We start from the raw sequence: 19,760 nt of genomic DNA, 5'->3' as shown, positions 1-19,760 counted from the left end.
GGAGCGCTTCGCAAAACAGCGTGCTCCTGGGTTGCGCAGGGGAAGCTCGTGGTGGGGTGCGGGGTCCCACCGGGGAAAACCGGGCGCCCCATAAGGACACCCCCGATTGATGGAGCCATCGCAAGGCGTCAGGGGCCTCCTCTCGCCCAGCTCCAGAGCGGCCGGGGTCCCGCATCGCCCCGAGCGGCTCTCCCGGGGGTATCAGAGCGGGGGGTACCGGCAGCCGCACCCCGAGGTGCTGTCCACCGCCACGGGCGTCCCCCCGCCGTTTTGGCCCACCAACGGCCCCGTGCTTCCGGCACCCGCGCAGGGACGCCCCGAGAGCCCCCCCGGCCCCTCTCGCAGCCCCTCTCTGTGCTGCCAGGGGGGTCCCCGCTGCCGCCCCCCCCCCCGCTCCCCGCTCCCCGCCCCGGACCGCCCCGACGGCCCCCCCTCCCCCCCCGCCGCGTGCCCCGAGGGGGCGGTCCCGCCGTCCCCGCACAGGTGCCGGCGATTGGGTGGAATATGCAAATGCGGCGGTGACGTCAGGCGGCTCCGGCCCAGAGAGCAGAAATAGGGCCGGCCCGGCACGCGCCGCGTACTCGGCCGCCGCCGCTCCCGTCCCAGCCTGAGCCGCCCCCGGCCTGAGCCGCCTCCGGCCTCCGCCGCCCCGCTCCCCTCCCCAGGTGAGTGCCGCGGGGGAGCGCTCCGCAGCGGCTGCCCGCCCCGGGGTACTCGGTACCGTCCGCCCCGTACCGCGGGGTTCCCGCGCTGCCCCGCGTCTCTGCGCGCCCGGCGGAGCGCTGTCATCCCCGCCCGCGCTGAGGGGAGAGCCCGCGGGAGCCGCGCCGCTTCTCTCCGCCGTCCCCTCCGCGGGGCGCGCTCGGGGCTGGGCACCTCCGGATGCCGCTACCCGCGGACCCCCGTCCGCCCGCTCCGCGGCCCCGGGCTGGGCGAGGTAACAGGTGGGCGCCCGCAGCGGGGCTGGGAGCCGGCGGGGTGGGACGGGCTCGGGGGGGTGTCGCCCCCTCCCCACGCCGCGTTCCGGAGCGTGGGGAGCAAGAGGGGGGATTGCCGCCCGTGGGGCGGACGCGGCTCCCTCCCCTCGGACGCGGCGCGGGGACCGCGGTTCCCCCGTGTCGAGGCTGCGAAGCCGCCGCCGCCGTCGGTGGGGCGCGGGGCCGGGCGGCGTGTCCCGCCGCGGTCGCGAGTGGGGCCGGCGTTTCCCCCCGCGGCCCCTGGGTGGCGCCGGCGGCCGTTGGTCCCCGCGGAGCGCCCCGTCGGGGCCCGCTGCCTGCCGCGGGGCCCGGGCGCTGCCCGCGGGGCGGAGGTAGCGCAGCGGGGCGGGAGCCCCCCGGGTGACCTTCAGCCTCCCGTGTCTCCGTGCGCGGCCGGCGGGTTGAGTTTGCAGGCGGCAGCGGGAGTGATGATTTTTTTATTTATAAGAGATCCTGGGCTCCCTTCCCGACTTGTCTAAAACGCTTCTGCGTGGCGGAAGGCAGTGGCTCTCCGGTGGGGTTGGCGCTGGGTGCCCAGCTGGAGGGCGATGGTACGGGGCTTCTCCGAGCGTCACCTCAGAGCAAACCTGTGATTGAGATGTACCGGAGAGTCACGGAGGCTGTCTGGAAAACAGAGGTTAAGCACCTTTTATGTGAGGTTTAGGAACTTCTTGGTGGTCCTTCATCCCTGCTGGGCTGATGATGCTCCTCAAATTTTTTCTGGGAAACGCTGAAGTGTCTTGGAGGATTTAGAGATCAAATGAAATATTCTTACGTGTGCTTTTGCTCAAATGAAATGTCTGGTTTGTACTGAAACATCACAGCTGATTCCTATGAGTTCTTAACGCATCAAAACTTTAGGTATTTATCTAAGATACTGCAGGTAGCTGACTGAAATTGTTATTTGGCTTCATTGTACCTTGCTGAAAGGTTATCTTGGAACAGATTTTCTCCTTAATTTCGTAGCTTAATTTTGTAGCACTCAACAAGGAATTATGGACATAAAAATTATTTTGCAGGCCATAGAAATGCTGTTTAGATAAGGCTGAAGCAATTGGAGCAGTTGATGGCAGAGGAACTGATGACCAGATTCTTATCTGGTGTTAACAGAGCCAATTTGTACAGAGGTAATGGTTTGGTCTAAATGCTTTCCTTTTGCCATAGCAACAGTCGTAACTTCAGGTAATTAAGTTCAACCTCTTTCTTTCTAATGTGAAGCTTGTTGGAGATTATTAAAAGCTATTGTGAACTATTAATTTCTCAATACTTAAAAAAATAAGCTGCAGTTTAAGTAGCCTGGAAAACAAAACCAGTAACTGTTTTTGGCAAATTCTTTGATCTTATTACAGTTACCATAATTGAATTCTTAAAGCTCCATAATTGAATTCTTAAAGTTGCGGAGGAAAAAGTTGTGGGATCTCTGCAGCAATCTAGCTGTTCAGCTGCTCATACTGCATGTCACAGAAGTACTTTAAACAATTTGTGGTGTTCTCCACTCAAATGGCTGGTGTGATTAGTCTGCTTCCTTTTTCAAGGTGACCCTTTTTGCTTGAGCAGCTCTAAAACCTGTGCTTGTATCTTTGGCTTGCCTCTGCTCGCTGTTATTCCTCTTCGTTCAGAGGCGTTGTACCAATTTTCTTGCGAGTTGAGACTCTCCCTGTGCGTTGGTGTCTGCAGGAACCCACCCGAGCTCGGGATGGGTTGGTGTTCTGCTATTGCCAGGGTTACAGCAGCGCTTGCAGGGCTCGGCCACGGTGCACGATCCGGCCAGGCTGGGCACTGCACGCACAAGCGAGCCATCGTGTCTGAGCTTCTTCAAACAACGGTGCGTAGTGTGGCACTGCTGTGCTTGTGGTGGTGTTTCTTGGTGCAGCAATGCCAGCTGTAAGGAAGGCTGTGATGCTGTTCTAGTTCAGAGGAAGAAACCGCAACCTTTAAGGTAAACTTTTAGGCTTTGCATAGTATCTTCTTTAACATAAGAGCCAAAATTGCTTTGGAAGTAATTCACTGAAACCAAAGGCAATGCTGCAAATGGATGTGATGCTCGTCTTTGCTTGCTTTAGAACGGTTTGGTTTACCTCTAGTGTCTGCATTACAATTACTAATTTCTGCATTACATAGTAGATTAAAGACTGTCTTGCTAAGACCAGGTGTGTGATAGACTCCCACCTCCACCCCCCAGCTCTTGAGAGACTTCTAGTGTTAAGCCACAAATGTTGTTCACCTATTATTTTTTCTTTTGAGTATAACTGCTTGTTTGATGCAAGCTTTGATTTGATTTATCTGGGCAGCGGTGTCCATTCAGGCTCATATCGTGCAAATCTGTTGCTCATTCAAGTGAGGAAAGGAAATTGGTAGTAAAACTTGTCTGAGTTGACGCAGGTAGTCCAGATCTATTCAATCAATTCGAATTTTTTTTTCTGTTGACTTCAGGGAACTTTAGACTGCAATCCGGTAGCTGTATTGCATGATGCAGCTGCAGACCAGATTCTGCAAGGAGCCTTCCGCGTAGCTCAGGGTAAGGTGATGCTGAGCAATGGTTTAGGATGCCAGGTGACATGAAAATGCTGTATGATTTCAGAGTTAACCCTCACTTGTTATTTATGGTGCATATTTGTTGCTTGCTTTGGGCTATTCAGATATATAATGTGTATTAGTGTGTCCTCCTCTTATTACGAGTGAGAGCAATTAGTGTACTGTCAGTCAGTATGCAATAAAAATAAGTAATTTCTAAACTGACTGGAGAAAGATGCTCTACAAATTCCATTTATAAAACAACCAGAGTTTCTAGCAGGTGGAGGCTGCCTTTTCAGTTTCATCACTGTTACAGGCATCGTAATCCAAACACCATCATGCTTCCTAGCAGTTATTTACTAAATATACATCAAACTAGCTAGTTGCCTGTTTTGCTCTAGGATTGTAATTTCAAGCAGCATATGAGTCAGAGGTCTCTAGAACTGCAAAGTGAAATAGTTGTATTTGCTGTGATGGTATCAACTGAGCATACAAAATACCTCTATAAAAAACCTGTGAGAAACAGTATTGCTGTGCAAGAGCAATTCATAATGTAACAATGTACTTGTTGCTTATTGATATAGTGACTTTGGTTTATTAAACATTTATTTGTAGCCCCAGTAACATTACGTCTGAGGTTTCTAATTGGAATTTAGAAAGCCTAATAAATTTTGATTTCATCCTGAGTGCTCTCAATTCAGGGTGTTTACATTAGTGCAGAGAACAAGCAATGCCTGAACCGCATGGGCGCGCAGCCACGGGCTGTGCTTGCCCCATTGACGGGCTGTCTTCGGGCAGGTGAAATAGCTCAGCCCAAGTCAGTGCTGGTGTAAATGGTCACGGCTCCAAAATTAATAGTGATGCGCCAAGGCGCGATATACCCTGCAGCAAGTACGTGGCATGAAAACACTAAAATGAGTCCTGTCAAGACATGGTATGTCATGGTGACTTAATTCAGCTAGGCTTAATTTTGCCATTAGCAGGTAACTCGCCTTGTTAATGTATATTGCTCAAACCAAGCAGCAGCCTGTCACTTGCATGCTATAGAAATGCCATCGCTTGCCTCGTTAAGTGGTCATTATGCTTCGTTATGGGTCTGCGTTAGCATCCTCTGCAGCTGCCGTGAAAGGTCAGCACTTCCCTCAGCTGCCATGGAAATGGTACCGGGCCTGAAGACACCTTTGGTATTTTTAATGTGAAAAGTAACGACACAATCCGGTGTTCTGTTCCCAAAAAAGTTTGGACGAAGTACAGGGCTTTTCTGGCTGAGCTCCCAGGGCACCGGTGCGCGGCTATGCGCATATGCAACACATGGGGGTTCCATCTGACAGCCCTTGGAGTAACTGCACTGGATTTACTTCCAAATTCGTTAAAAAATAAAACAAACACAGAAGGCAAGAGCTTCTGCTCAAAGTGAATGCTGTTGTGGTAGAAAGGTAGAAAAATCCTCGCTTGCATCTTCCCGGTGTCCTGCAGCCGGCGCGGGGCTGTGGTGGGGCACTGCCAGGGGATGGTGCTGCTGTTGTAGGATGGGTCTGGGAGGGGTTGGAAGCGTCTCTCTGGGGCAGAGGCAAAGGAGTGGAGGAATCACAGCCCCAGGCAGGACTCACGTACGTTGTGCTTGGAGAAACACATCAGCCTTTTTCAGCGCAGAATTTGTTTCAGGCCTTGCAAGTTTTAGTGTGTTTGGTGACCATCTGGGCCCATGAGGTGCCTGCATCTGGGGGAAGAATGAGTGTTCCTGCACTTTGGGTGTCAGCTGGCTGGCCCCACAAACCTGGTTGTAGCCTAAGGGGGTGGCAGTGGCTGTGTCCGCTCAAGGCAGCATCATCCTCTGATTCTGAGGGGAATAATGATGTTTTCTGTCATGTTGCTGGAAGCCTCCAGTGGTCACAGAAGTGAGTGTGGGTGTCTGGGGCTTTCCTGAAGATCTGCTGAGGGTACAAGTGCACGTCCCTGATGATGAGTGACCCTGTGCTGCCAGGTTGTCTGGAGATGGGATAAAGCCACCCGTTGGTTTCTGCAGTACCATAATCTCATGTTTTGATGTGGTTTGCTCTTGGCTGCAGTAGTTAAGATTTAGGAATCCCAGGGCTCTGGATCTGCATGAGCTGTGTGGGAACAGGCTGGGAACAGCGTGTCCTGTGGAGGGTAGTTTTGGGGTAAATGTTTCACAAAACTGCTGCAGTGTGGGAGTTCATTGCCAATACACTGATGGGTGCAAAACAGGAAAATCGGTGTTTTGCCGCGGGAGTCTGCAAAGCTCCATCGCCACTGACCGCGCGTGGATCAGCACTGTCAGCTGAAGCTTCTGCCGTGCTTTTGAATCTGAGCTGGGTTTTGTTGTGAGATGATGTTTTACGACTGTTCTCTTGTTTTCAACAGACGTGAAATGATGAAATCAAGAAGCTTTTGGTTATCTCTCGTATTGCTTGGGGTTTTCCCGTCAGTCACGAGGGGATGGATGGATGCGGACAGGAGCAGAAGGCTGTATTCGGATGCGGGGAGGTTGCGTCAAGAGGTACTGTACACCGGCTGCTGCTGCAGCCACAACTCTTGTGTTTCTATTTTTGTGCTGTGTTCAGGCTCTCCATACTGTAAAAGCAGAAAACAAGCGAGGGCTTATCCATGTCTATTTATATTAAACACCTGCTGAGGAGGTCAGTGAAGAAACAGTGAGGCAGAAGCTCTTACACTTCTTGAGCATACTGACACCCTTCTGGGACTGAAATTGTGCAGCTGGCCATTGTGGAGGTGCTGCCTTTGCCCCAAAGACTTTATGGTATGCTCTGTCCCAGGGCTGCTGGGACCAGTGAAACTACATTTAATAAGCAAACTTTGTCCTGGCTCTTCATTTGGGTCACTGCACCTTCAGCTGAAACCTGAAAAAAGTCCTTTTGCTGCTTAAAAAAAGGAAACCTGAGCCATAAGAGGTTCTGAGAGAACCAGCAAAGTTACTGCCCGGAGCGTTTCCCTCCTGATGTTCTGATGTCAAACCCCTGTGAAGCACAAAGTAATCAGACAGGGACCAAGGGAGCACGGTGGCCATGGTGAGGGATGGTGATCCTGATCCAGCTGGAGAGGACCCCAATGCCTGGTTCGATGGGGAGGTGGGACTCCTCGTGCATTGATGCAGGATAGTAAGGCGCTCTTCAGCGTTCAATCCCTGGGCTTGTGGGAGTGGAGAAGCAGCCGGACCTGTTGTCTGTGCTGAAGGTGACAGCATTGGCTTCCGTGGTGGTGATGGGCAGTAAGCAGGTCCCTGTTCTGGCAGGTGTTCAGCGCAGGCTGTCCCAGCAGGGACGGTGCCTTTCTGGACCAGAGTGGGCTTGCTGCACAGATGTGGGTAGGCTCAGATTTTCGCATGTTTGAGGCATGAGAATAAATCTAGAAATGGGACTTTTTGTGCAAAGAAAATGATGAATGCTGAAACAATTTTAGTTATTTAATTAGTTCCTGATTACCATAGGTTTGCTAAATAAGTGCTCAAAGTGGGAGATGGCGGGGGAGGCAAGGGAAAAGAGACTTTGGTATTTTTTAACCGCTGCTGCCTAGAACACTTATGTACCGGCAGAGACGCGAGTCAGTGCCAGGCTAAGGACGAGCCCTTGATGGATTCATGCTGCAATTGGATCTGTTTAAGCCTCAGGATTCTGTTCTAGTTTGAGAATCCCATTTCTCCCAGTCACATCCCATCTACAAATACCCACAGTTGTGTGCATTATTTCAATAAAGCAGTTTAAGCCAATTAAAAAGATGCTTTTTGTTGCTTAGCAGGACTCAAAAATCGTTTCAGTGGAGCTGGAGGTTCTGCAGTTCTAAGTTCTGTCTCAGCTGTACGTTTTCCTTGAAGTATCCATCCTCTGTTCTGTAAAAGTGAAGAAAAGCAGCTCTTCTCCACACTGCCACTGTTGTTTTGTACTGTGTAGACTCAGGTAGTAGTACACTGGCACGCTGTTAAACATGTTCCTGTATTGTCTCAGATCACTTTTGCTTTTCTATTAAAACTTAAATATTTTGCATGCCTTTGCATTTTAAAAAAATCTCATTCTTCACTAATGTGTATTAGTTTTGATTTTTTTAAAAAGTTACTCTGAGAAATTAAATTCATTACTCAAATGATTTACTTTAACATAAATTGTAGCACTATTATACTACTTGAAAGAGATTAATTCATTTGATCTTCCTCTAAAACCCATGATGTTCTTGTACAAATTACTTGATCTTGCTTGAGGTGAAGGGATCTAAGCTAGGAATGTATTTGTTCAGATTTGCCTAGAATTTAACAGGTGTGAATATTAATATTTTTAATGTACAAAGAATGCAGTTAAAGTAGCTTCAAGGGACATAAGTTATAATGCAGATTTTTTTAAAAATTAACTGTACAGAAAGCTTTTTTCACAAGAAAGAGTGTTTAAACAGTGTGGCATGAAACACGAGAGGAATCTGGAAGCCCTGAACATAGCTTTCAGGTGGTAGGTCAGTGAAGTTGAGATAAGAGTTTTCTCTCAAAAGGTGTTTATTTTCTTTCAGAAAATAGTTTAGCCATAATACCTTTTGAATATTAAAAATTACCTGAAATCCTTTTCTAGTGATATTGGGCTTTGCTCAGTTTGGAGCTCCTTATTCACGAGAAGTGTTTTAGTTACCAAATTTGTGGTTTGATTAATATGTAATTCCATTAACACACATTTGAAACATTGAATCACAACTAGAAAAGCTCCTAGCAATTCGCTAAAATCACTTAAAAATATGTAAAGGGTTAATTTACAGGTCAAATAATTTGAAGTGTGCTCTGATCTAAAATTCCTGTGAATTTCATCAAAGCAAATAGTTGGGTATGGGTCACTGACCTTCACTAATACTTGTTCTGATCTACATAGGAACAAGTTTACTGAATCAAAAACATTGCTTAATTTATGTTCAGATTTCTAAATTGATTTCTTCATGGTCTGTGGTAGAATTATTGCAGTTGTGCTTTGCATTTATAAAGGAAAAATAAGTCTTGAGGCCGTAGACTACAATATACAGCCCTTCTGCGTGAGGAATGAACTCTCTAACACAGCAGTGGTGTATGTTTTCCTGATGCTGAGCCTTCCACCTCTCAAATTCATGGCTGCTACTGAAGAGGTCTGTTTTCTGAAATATTTTTAGTCCTGATGAGAACAGTAATAAACATGCACATGCAGGCTGAAATTCCATGGGTGCAGAATGAACTGAAATAGAAAACCTAGTTAAAAAAAGGGCAATGTTAGTATTTAACAGAAAAGCTGCAACTTGCCTGGTCCATATTAATTTTGGAGGATACTGCTGTCACTTTTACATTGCGAAACTTCTCATAGGCTGGTTCCAGAGGGTGCTGGAAAGCTCTTGAAGCTTTTGGTTGCTGCACATGAACTTCTGTGGAAGTAAGAGGTGCAGCTTCTCAGGGTTGGACCATCATGGGACTAACTCCTACTGAGTGGAGTATGTGCCAAAATACCTAAATATAGAGAGCTCACTGCTCTGGGGTGATATTTTTGGACAGGTTTTGCTTCTGCCTTCAGCAAGACTGATTCCATGCTAAAGGTGGATGTTCTAGAGGTGACCACATCTCCTGGACAGCTCTGTGCTGGCTTAGAAGGGCTCAGAGTTGCCCATGAAGCACCAGGTGGTGTGAGCTGGGGTCACCTCTCCTTTCTTGAAAGGAGTTCTCAAAAAGGTACCTCTGCAAGTCATTGCCACCAGCCGTGGCTGAAGGGAGGTTCCAGCAGGAGCATAGCAGGAGAGACAAAGAACCTGGATCCGAAATAACCCTGGAGTTCAGATCTGAAGGAGAACTTGGCCAGGAGATTCTGATGGAAAGCCAGTAGTACTACTCCACTCAGTGTCTACGAGATAATCGACACTAGTAGCTCAGGCCGGTTTTTCAACCTACTGGGGTATTTTACAAAAGCATCTCATTAAATGTTGAAATGTGACAGCTAGTTTTCCTTCTCCTGTTCCCTGTGTGTGAGGGGCTGCTTCTCTGTATATGCTGAAGCCAAGCTGGTTTTGCCATGGTTCTTGGGGCACATTGCTCATCTCCTCAGCCCATGGTGCAGCAGAGCAGCGCTGTAGGTCTTCATCGGCTCTTCCAGGAGCAGGGCTCCCATCTGCTGCAGGGAGCTCCTCAAACAAGTTGGCGTAGTGTTGTGTCTCAAATGAAATTCTGTATTATGTTTTCTGGGGTACTGCTGGCAGGTAGCCTGAACAACATTGTCCTAGCTGGGTAGTGTGAAAGTGGAGAATAATCCTGTGTTGGTATGTGTATAGTTGGTTTGTGCTGAATTGTTAATGGAAATGTTTGGATGTCACTGATAGCTCCTGAGCGGTTACAGCACAGGCTGGCAGGCTACACAACCAGAACTGCTCTGTGGTTTTGTAGAAATACTTAATTGCTTTCACTTGGCTTTCATGCCATGCTCTATTTTTGCCACCCACCCTCCTATTGGAGTCTGACGAGGCACGTGCACAGCATCCCCTGCTCTGGCAGAGAGGAGAGCTGTGTCCCTGGAGAGGCTCCTCCAGCATGGAGCTCCCAAGTGATGCTCCGAGTGCTCACCCAAGTACCAGTGGCTGTTGCAGATCCAAGCACTGGCACGTTTGCTTTTCCCCTGTTTGCTTTTCCCCTCTCCGTGCTGCAAGATGTTCACACCTCACTGATGCACCTTAACTGTCTGTTCCCCGTAAGGAGCAAGACGCAGTTGGTGTGCAGTGGTATATCTAATTTGGTCTGTGACAGCCCAGTTCAAGGGGAAACTAGACCAGCTGTGCCAATGTTATTTCAGTTCCTTGATAATTTTTACCCGTTATGTTTGTTACCTCACCTGGCTTATGCCTTAAATTATATCACCAACCTCAAAGTATCATGTGTAGTTATACCAACACTTCTTTGTATGCTGATGAATGTAGCAAACATGCTCATTTCTTTAAGTACTGTAACTCTTACTGGCATTTGGAAGGATATCCATGGTTTGACTTGTGCATTAGTTATTACTTGCATGGCACCTGAACTGCTTACAATCTCCGAGTAGTAAATGTCACCGTAACCTTCGCCATGACTGCAAGCACTGGGTCGTACCAGCCCTTCAGTGCCATCCTGCACAGGATAAAGCATCCCTCTGGAGTCCACTCATAGCCTCAACTGCACTTGTCCAAGGGTATCAATTACTGCTGAAACTTCTAATTACCTTCAGATTCTTAAATGTTGTTTCACTTGCTGCTGCAGCTGAAGACCACAGTTGGTTATTCCAAGCAGCAAGGGAGCCATGGGGATGATTTTGTGCTCCTTCCCCCAGCAAAGTTGTATTTCCTAATCTGACTACGAAAGGAGTGCTTTGGGAAGTAAGGTACAAAACTGCAAAGGCTTTTGGTAAAAGCTTTTGCTTATAATTCAAATAGAGGTGTAATTTCAAAGCATGAGCTTGGAATAAGACAGGCACAGTGTATCAGTTTTATATGCAGTTGAAGATCTAATATCCTGGTATTATTTTAAGAATTATTATTAGTAATGTATTCTCTGCTGTGTGTGTGCTCTTCCTGCTTGTAAGTCAGTTTGAAAAAAGAAAGGAAAGAATCAAATTTGAATTAGAATCTATACTGGGCTACAGCCTGCTACTGTTTTAAACATTAATGAAGGTAAAGGAGGATGACACTTAAATTTATTTTTGTATCACTTTGATACGTACTGATAATTCACTCCTTGTTACCTGCACTTGTGGTATCTCTAACAAGCTGTAATTGCTGTTTGTAGACCATTCCAAATCTTAACTACTATATCAGCCCTGTGGAGATGAGAAGCTTTTGCTCCGAGTGCTGGTTATCTGCAGTTCGAGGTGCTGTGGAACATTTTCATAGTAGTTGGATACGCGTGTTGGGGTCTTTCCTCTGCATCCCTAAACCCCGCCTACCCCCTCCCATGTACCCCGAGGGTTTAATAAATGCTGTATCTTATGGGACAGTACCCAGGGGGTTAGTAAATGCTATATCTCATGAGATGCTGTTATGCTTGAAGCCCTAGGAAATTTGAATGTTGGGTTACTGGGAACAAGGCAGGTACGGTATCCTTGAATAACAGCATAAAATTTGAAGAATTTTAGTTTACATAAATGGTTATGGTTCAATAGTGAGAGTGTCAGGGATTGTCAGGATGCATCTATAGCACGACTTAAGAGATGAAACCCTCGTGTATGCAGTCCCTTACAGAACCACAGTCCCACTTCCTTTGTTTTTTTTTTAAATTTCTGGTAAGATGCAGTGTGTTATACCTCTTGGCAGTCCTGCGCTACCCAGCCTGCTGTGGGTTGTCACCTTCCAGCTAGCCAGGACCACCAGCTGCTGCAGGGGTGCCCTCCCTGCAGCTTAAGTGGTGCCTTGGATACTAATGACCTTGAATTTCGGTGCTGTAGCTGAAGGTACCTAGTGCTTGGATGCGGTCCCCCAGGGAGCGGAGGGACTGTGGGCTTGGGGTGCCCAGCTCTGTGCTGAGCGGTGGCACAAACTGACCCCAGAAATCAAATTCCAGGAAGTTTTTCTTGTGTCACAGTTGAGCAACTGTGAAAAATTATACCTAGGTGGGGAAATGCTGGTATATTCCTGAAGCAGAGAATAAGACCAGTGAAACATCTTGCAAATAAAAAATCTAAGGCAATTTTAACTTGGCTGTGAAGTGGCAGAGGGTTATGCTGATGTTCTGTTCAGATGCTACTTAACCTTGAAAGACTAAATATTGACTAATTGTTTTCCAAAAGTAGCATATTCTCCCTTCCAAAAAAAAAAAAAGCTCTAGCAGTAGTTTTTAAAGGAAGACAGTTCTACCTAAAGTGCTTTCTACCATCAAGCAGGGGAATCCTCTGTTTTTTAGATTAGGAAGGGTACATCTGCAGATTTGGGGTTTCTAAAACAGGCATCCCGTGAGCTTCCCTATGACAATGTGGAAATTTATGGAGCTATACCTGGGTTTCTCATCTGAAGTCCAGAAATAGTAGTGAGTAAAATCAGAGATGCAGCAATTATCTCAATTAGCTACCGTATGGGTGAGCAGATGATGCTGTGTGATGTGAGACATCAGAGCTTCTCTCAATGTTTATACCAGACAGGACAAATCTAAATTGCCAGCGTCTGTACTGATAGCAGGCTTTTTCTCTAAACAGTAGTGCATGATTTATTTTTTCCTCGTGCCTGGCTCAAAAAAAATAAAGTGGATGTTCTCTGCCTCATTAGCATCTTTTTTGAAAATAAACTGTGTTCGTGGTTGTAAACAGAAAATCCTGATTGTCCAACTAAGCTGTGTATTAGTCATAACCACTGCAAATGCTACAATCCGTATGCAGAGTGCCTCATCTAGCCCTGTGCTGGATGTCAGTGTAATTTTCTTGACCCCTCACTTGAGATAAGGAAAAGCATGCTCTGAAGGGGGGGGGGAAAATCCCTGGGATGATAATCTATTAATAGGAACAGCCACTTCTTTATTAATTTGCTAAATGAGTCAGGGCTGTATATTTAGAAACTGTACAGCAGTTAGGCTGATCCTGAGAGCAGGTCCCTGGAGACTTGGTGTGTGCAGAGGTAACATCTAATTTAAGTGACAGACCCAGCGTGAGCCCAGCTGCATGTGCTGAATTTGATTTATCCCCTTGCACAAGCACTGCAGTCTCCTCCACAAAGTATCTGGTAAGAGGGTTGCTACGGTCCAGCAGTACAGGGAACTTGCAGATCTGAAATGTGTTACCTGTTCTTCTGCATCTCTTCCATCTGCTACATTAATTGGCTTTTGGCAAAGTTCCCTATGTTAACCTTTGCTTATGGTCATGAAAAAGGGACTCCTTTTGACTAAATCTACATCAGTATTAAAGGGCAGGAGACTGAAAGCCCTGCAGGGTTATCCTGTGGATGGCTGCACTTGAGGGCGGCTGGTACCCAACTTGGTGGCACATGGTAAACATCGGATTTGTGGGATCAGAGGCTGCTGACAAAAAGAGGATGGGAAATGTACAGCCATGTATGAGTCTCTGTAAATACTGGTCTGCAAGCGGAGGAAGTTGGGAGGGAGGACTACAAAGAGACACTGTACTATGAAGATTTGCACCTTAAAATACTACATTGAGCTACTACTCGGTGATTCCTGCTTGTGATGTGCCTCTGCATGTCTGGATTATAAACACTCGTCCTCTGGTTTTAGTCAAAGGAAAACTAGGGAGAAATAACAGACAGGAACCTGTCTTTCCTGATTTCAAGCCTAATTGTGACTGTTTAATTACTAACCTTGCAAAGCGTGCTCACTTTTCTCTTCAAATTAGAATGCAGGAAATTGCATGTGGCCACATGTGGATGTGCAGGGACAAAAGGAAGAACAACTGTTACAGAAAAATCAGGAAACAGTCCTCTCTCCCTCCTGGTTGGTACATTGTCTGTGTGCATTGCATGTCATTACAAACCAAATATAAAGTACTATGTAGCTACTGTAATTTATAACCGTGCTAGGCTCTGCATGCATTTCAGCAGTATTTTAGGGCAGGGAGCCTTGTCCCATGCTCCATCTCTTGCTGTGCCTGGTCCGCAGCCCCACGGGGCAGCGCTGGGGTTGTCCAAGTGCCCTGCGGGCAGGAGCACCTGGCACAAATACATCCCACCTAGTGTATGACAAAGCATGTGTGGCTGGGACTGTTGTCAAGCCATGGGCAATTTTAGTGTTGGGTTGGCATATTTTTATGTAGAAGGCTGCTAAGGGTGTCTGTTATACTCTACACCTTAATGGCTGGTCCGCAGTTGTAGGATCCAAGTTAACAGATTGCTTTTAATCATGCACAGCATCTTCTACTGATGTGATTTTTATACATGCATCAAGCAGTTATAAAGTCTAGATACCTAACGATTGTTTTTAACTGGCTGTGGGTGGTTAAAGTCCAGCCTTTAGACAGGCAATATTTTCTGGAGTTGAGAACTTCAAGAGCAGCTTGTTAGCGTGTTTGCATCTTGTCCCCAGTCCCACGAGTGTTTTCGAGCTTTGAAGCTGTGCTTCCTGCAGACAGTCCTGGATTAGCTTTGTTTCTGAATGACCTCCCCTTGCTCATGCTGCAATAATAATTTAGTGTAGTTAGAGCATCCACATGGCTGTTCTGCTCTGCTCATTCCTTGGCTGGAGAGGATATGTGGATGTTATTAATAGAGACTGCCCTTGAGGTGTGGGAATTTGATTTCTGCATGATGAACAAGTCGCCACAGTTTGGCACAGCAATTTCTTGGGTTTCATAGATGGTTATTTTCCAAATCAGAAATTAGCCCTTCAGTGCATTGGTCTTGCCTGTAGTTATAAATCTGAGAGGAACAAGCATGTGGTCCTTCCTTGCCCACCCCCCTGCCCCGTTTACTGGAGTGCAGCTCTAACATGAAAAATGATTAATTGCTGATTAGCATTGTTGTAATAAAGCTAATCTGAAGTGATGCTAACAGAGAAATTGGTATTCTTAGTGTAGTGGTGGTTCTTCTACGTTTCCTGGGCTTCACTTACTGAAGACATTGAAAAGCAGCACCTCAAAGGTACGCACAGATGCTGCGTGCGGCCGTCCAGCAAACCTGAGTTTGTTCAGCCACGGGAGAGTTGAAGCCAAATCTTCCCTTATCCAAGAGTGCAAACCCACCCAAGAATTCAGTGGAGACAGAAGTAAAATACAGTGTTGGAGAGAGAGAAGACCTTTGACTGTAAAGTGTTTTGGTGAAAGTGGGAGCCTGAGCTTGGAAGGTGCTGTGGGATGGATGCCCCCCTCTTCCAGTGGGGTCAGGACATGAGGGGTCTCCTGCTGCAGCAGCAGCAGATGAGCAGAAGCTCACGTAGCCCACGCTCCCTGCAGCAGGGATGTACAGGAAGAAGAGAGCCTTGTATAGCGCACAACTGGTCTCTCTGGGTATGTAGGACAAATGTAGATCTGTTCTTATACAGAGGTGTTTAAAGGTTTTATTTACACTGATACCAAACAACCTGAAAGTGGTTTTGCTGCTTGGATCTGTCAGTAAGGACTGTCGGTAAATCCATTTGCAGCACGCGGGCTCCCAAGCAGGGTGCTGTGTTGTGCATTCCCTCTGTGTAGTTGTATTTTAACTCTGCACAATGAAGTTCCCCCCACCCCGTGTTTGTTCTGAACGAGGTCTGATTCTTCATTCCAGAAGTGCTCTGCTCATCCATGGGGCCATGATTCAGCATTAATCAGGAGCCTATAACACAAACCGGCTATTATGTCTTGGCAGGACATCCAGATGCTGTCTTCTGAAAGACTGGCGTTCCCTTTTTGTAAGAGCAGAAAAGGGCTTTGTGCAAAACAGTTGTTAAATCGCGTGAGCTTCACGCAGGTGTTTGATGTGCAACGCACGGCAGCTACGGAGGAGTGGAGCCGTGTGACAGCGGGTGCCGAACTCTAGTTCTGATTTTTGCTTTTATTTTTGTCCCTCCTAATCCAGGTAGGATTAGTAATTGTACTTGATGACACTATATCAGCTCCCATGTGCTGACACCGGGTTGGTTAGTCTTTTGGAGATGCGGGTTTTTTCCAGTAGCGACATATCTGGTGAAAAGCAATATCAGAGCAAACATACTCCATTGATTTCCACATAACAATGATTAGGCACTTGAGATACAGAACAGAGGGACCTTTTATTCTGCATTGAATTAACTAACATTAAAAAGGAGGAAAATAGGTGCTAGAAGTGAACCTTGACAAATAAAACTGTTGTATTGCATTAATGACATGCTATTTAAAATGGAATTCATGAAGAAGCTTTATAGAAGGAATGAGAAATCTGAAACAAATTTTTCCCTTCAAAGCATATGATTTATGCTCTGATAAAATTAGATTTTTAGTTAAAGGAATTTGCAGTCATTAAATGGTGTCCATGAAATAAGTCTCATTTATAACCATCTGCTTTATGGCTTCTGCAGAAAAGTATTCTTCCTCGGGCAATGCATCCAAGAACTTTAGTGTCATTTTTATCAAAATAGTTTGGTTCTCTACTAGTAACACTATTAAAACCTCTGTGTGATTTTTTTTGAGAGCAGTATCTTGCACTTCAAAGAAAGGGTGACTGCTCCTTTTTGTGAAGAGATTGCCCAAGTCACAGCGTGCACCACGGTGCTGTGCCCGTGGCCATTCTTGCTGGTAATGTCTTAGCGGTGTATTAGGTCACTAATAGAAAGGTCTTATGTTCAACATGCCCTCAAGGAGAAAAATTAGCATCGTTTCTTCTTTTCTGTGCTACATGAGAGAAATGATTTAGCTGAACCAAACTAAGAATGAGAGTCCGTGCCATAGTTTCACTTTACTAGAGGGATGGAAACCACAGTTGGGTCGCTACCTGGAGCCTTTTTGTGGCTGCTCTTTAAGCCCTGCAGTGGCTGCCAGGTATTTTTCCCATTTATCTGAAATGTTGAGAGTTCTCAATGCCATTGGCCTTTCTTCCATGGAAGGGGACGTTTTGAGGGACATACCAAGTGCTGATACTTGCCCAGGTAATGAGCAGTGATGACTTGCAGCCTGACCTCACGTTCTCCCATTGCGTTTCTAACAAGCTTTTCCTCTGAATCCTGCATCTGTTTTTTTGGGGTAGTTTACATTCATTAGAGATTATAATTAGAAGGGGAACAGAGTAAAAGAGGGGAAACTTTGAAGACCATCCTTTGTTTTTCACGATGTCTATGCAGTTCTTTTCATGGAAATACCAAAAGGGTATTTAATATGAAGGAACTGACACTTGATTTTTTTTTTATAGAGTGCGATTGTCTTTTTTCTTTTGATCAATGTAATAGTTGTAATTAGTTTTAGTGTTTCTAAGCTTTTGAACTGCAGAGAATTCAAACAGCTTGTTAAAGCGAGGGACTCCAGGGGAACTTTAAAAGTACTCTTCCCTTTTGCATATATTACATGTACACAGGCTTAATGATAGCAGGCTGTATCTGAATTTTTTTATCCTGTGCCCCACCTCTCAAACTAATATTTTGAAAAGCTCTGAGAGGTCCCTGGAGTATAACAGTCTACGCAGCTGAGAGCTTTGCTGCCTAAAGAGGATAAATGCTTTGAAGTCTGTACTAATCCTGAATGCCATTTTACATATTTCTCAAGATCACTGAGGTAGCATCCTACGGGGAATAATAATATTTTTATAAGCAAATACCCATTTTTTTGTTTACCTCCCTCAGTTGACTTGGGCATCGAGGCGACTGTTTCTGCTGTTCTGATCCTTCTCAGTTTTGGTGAAAGCTTTGTTTTTGAGAAAAACAGCTTGCTGGTCACTTGTAGGAGAGAAGCAGCATCTCCTGCCTACACAACTGGTGACGATGGACAAAGTATAAGTTGTCACTGTGTTTGAGCAGAGCTGGGCCAGGAAATGTGTGATGAGGTGGGGTGCCCTGGGCTGGAGGAGCCCCTCTCTGGAGCTGGGTCCTCCCTGGGGTCCTGAGAGAGGGGCAGGAGGCAAAGGAGCATTTCTGTAGGCGGTACGTGGATAGCTATGGCACTGTAGCATGTGCTGTGTATAATATTACACCCTGGAATAAACCACCTCATTCTGCATTACCTGATGCTGTCTGATGTACTCAGGTGAGGGATGTAAGTCCTTCAGGAGTTAGCTGGGCAGGTATGGTTGTTACTTCCATAAGCTGATTTTTTTTCTTTTGTTTATGTGTCTTCTGTTTCACTTTGAAAAGCTCTCTATTTTTTATTGTGTGCTCCAGTGGCAGCTTTCCATATTTTCAATTACCCTGTGGCAGGGCAGAAGGGGACTGTGGATATATTTCATTAGATGCGTAGCACTATACTTTACTTCCCTTCATCTAAATGTGATCTGCAGGGAGGTACTTTATTTTTTTAAAAAAAATGAAAAAGTACAAATAAAACTATAATAAGCATCAGGTGGGCCAGAAAGTGCAGATGTCTGTGGAGGCTGTGTGTTATTTCCCTATCAAAAGGAGGAAAGAAAGAAACCTTTTTGTTATTTCACTCCAATAAACAAACGCCTGAGAACAGTGAGTGCTAAGGGAATGAAATGAGGTTAAAAAAGACACATCCACAAGAGTAAAAACCATACGAGGTTTTGGCAGGAGACTGGACCGCTCGCTCCTCTTCCCTGTGTCTGTGCCGTGGGGCGTACCACGGTGGAGACGGTGCTGGGGTCTGATGGTGCTGGTGGGCCTGCCAGGGTTGAGTTTGCACTGGAGTTTGCAGGGGTTAATCCTGCATCATCCCTCAGTGGGCGTTCTCCAGCTCAATGTGCCTCTGGGCAAGATGGTCTTCTCCAGTCCTTTGTGATTGCACTATTCTTCATACTGGTTGCAAGAAGTAACTGCAATGATGGAGATTATAAGCATTTGTAATTAACCCATAAATAATGTTACTGCTTGGAATTAAATATTTGTTCGTCTGGAGTCTCACCATTAGTATAAGTAGATAGTGCTGTCTGGGAATGCAATACCCTTTGAGACTTCATGCCGTGTCTTTTGGAAAGAAGTTTATTAGAGATGGTAGCGATGCCTTTCAAGAAATAGGGCGAATGATGTAGGTGTGCAAAGATTGAAATGAGCCCTCAGCTCTGAGCATGAGTAGTCCGGTTGCTTTGAGATTATTCAGTTACTTGAACAAGTCTCTGCTAAAAATATCTGTAACGGCTCCTCCCTCCTCGATGCTAAATCCTTGGTCTAGTAGTAATAACTCTCCTAGCTGCTTTCTCTTAACATCAATAGAGGGGGAAAAAAAATCCATTTTAAAGGAAGATATTGTGCTCTACCATGTAACTTATCATGGAATGATGAATCATTTTAGGTGATATATTGATCCATTAAATATCTGTGGACAAACTGAAATGTATGCTTGTAACTACTGCTCAGTTATTGTGTAGAGCTTCATAGATGCTTCTCTGGGACAATGACTAATGTTTTTAGGGGTTTCTGTTCATGCTGCCTTTGAACAATTCTTGTATTTAAAAAAAACAAACAAACCACAAAAAATTCTCTTTTTCCTTCTAGGACTCCAGAAGGTTTGAAGATACAAGAAGAAAAGGTAGGAAAAAAAATACAGTTTTCTTTCAATGTGTGTGTTGGTGTTGAGTATTCTTGCAGTAACTTTTTAAAACAAACATGAGTTTATACACTGGAAAGAGTGGACTGCTGTGGGATTTCAAAGAGAGTGCCTCCTAGCACTTGCCTGACAGTTCTTAGTGTTGCAAACTGTAGAGATTTTTTTTCAATGAAAAGTTGCTGTTTCAGCA

The 19,760-nt window shown here is 45.9% G+C and overlaps 1 protein-coding gene across 2 annotated transcripts in view; it reads left to right on the top strand.

Moving 5' to 3' along the window:
* The first annotated feature begins 663 nt into the window (after positions 1-663).
* The window catches only part of FSTL4 (follistatin like 4), a 231,798-nt gene continuing 212,701 nt past the window's right edge, over positions 664-19,760 (top strand). Inside the window, exons 1-3 of one of the 2 annotated variants that reach the window (XM_054842215.1) lie at positions 664-944; positions 5,877-6,012; positions 19,519-19,552. In XM_054842215.1, the coding sequence (XP_054698190.1) occupies positions 883-944; positions 5,877-6,012; positions 19,519-19,552 (232 nt within the window). In that variant the 5' untranslated portion in view covers positions 664-882. The remainder of the gene's footprint in view (positions 945-5,876; positions 6,013-19,518; positions 19,553-19,760) is intronic. The other variant, XM_054842214.1, reaches the window with a different exon arrangement.

The sequence above is a fragment of the Grus americana genome, chromosome 14 (genome assembly GCF_028858705.1).
Source record: "Grus americana isolate bGruAme1 chromosome 14, bGruAme1.mat, whole genome shotgun sequence".
NCBI lineage: Eukaryota > Metazoa > Chordata > Aves > Gruiformes > Gruidae > Grus > Grus americana.
The sequence above is the reverse complement of the archived record's forward strand: the minus strand, read 5'-3'. Positions and strand labels throughout refer to the sequence as shown.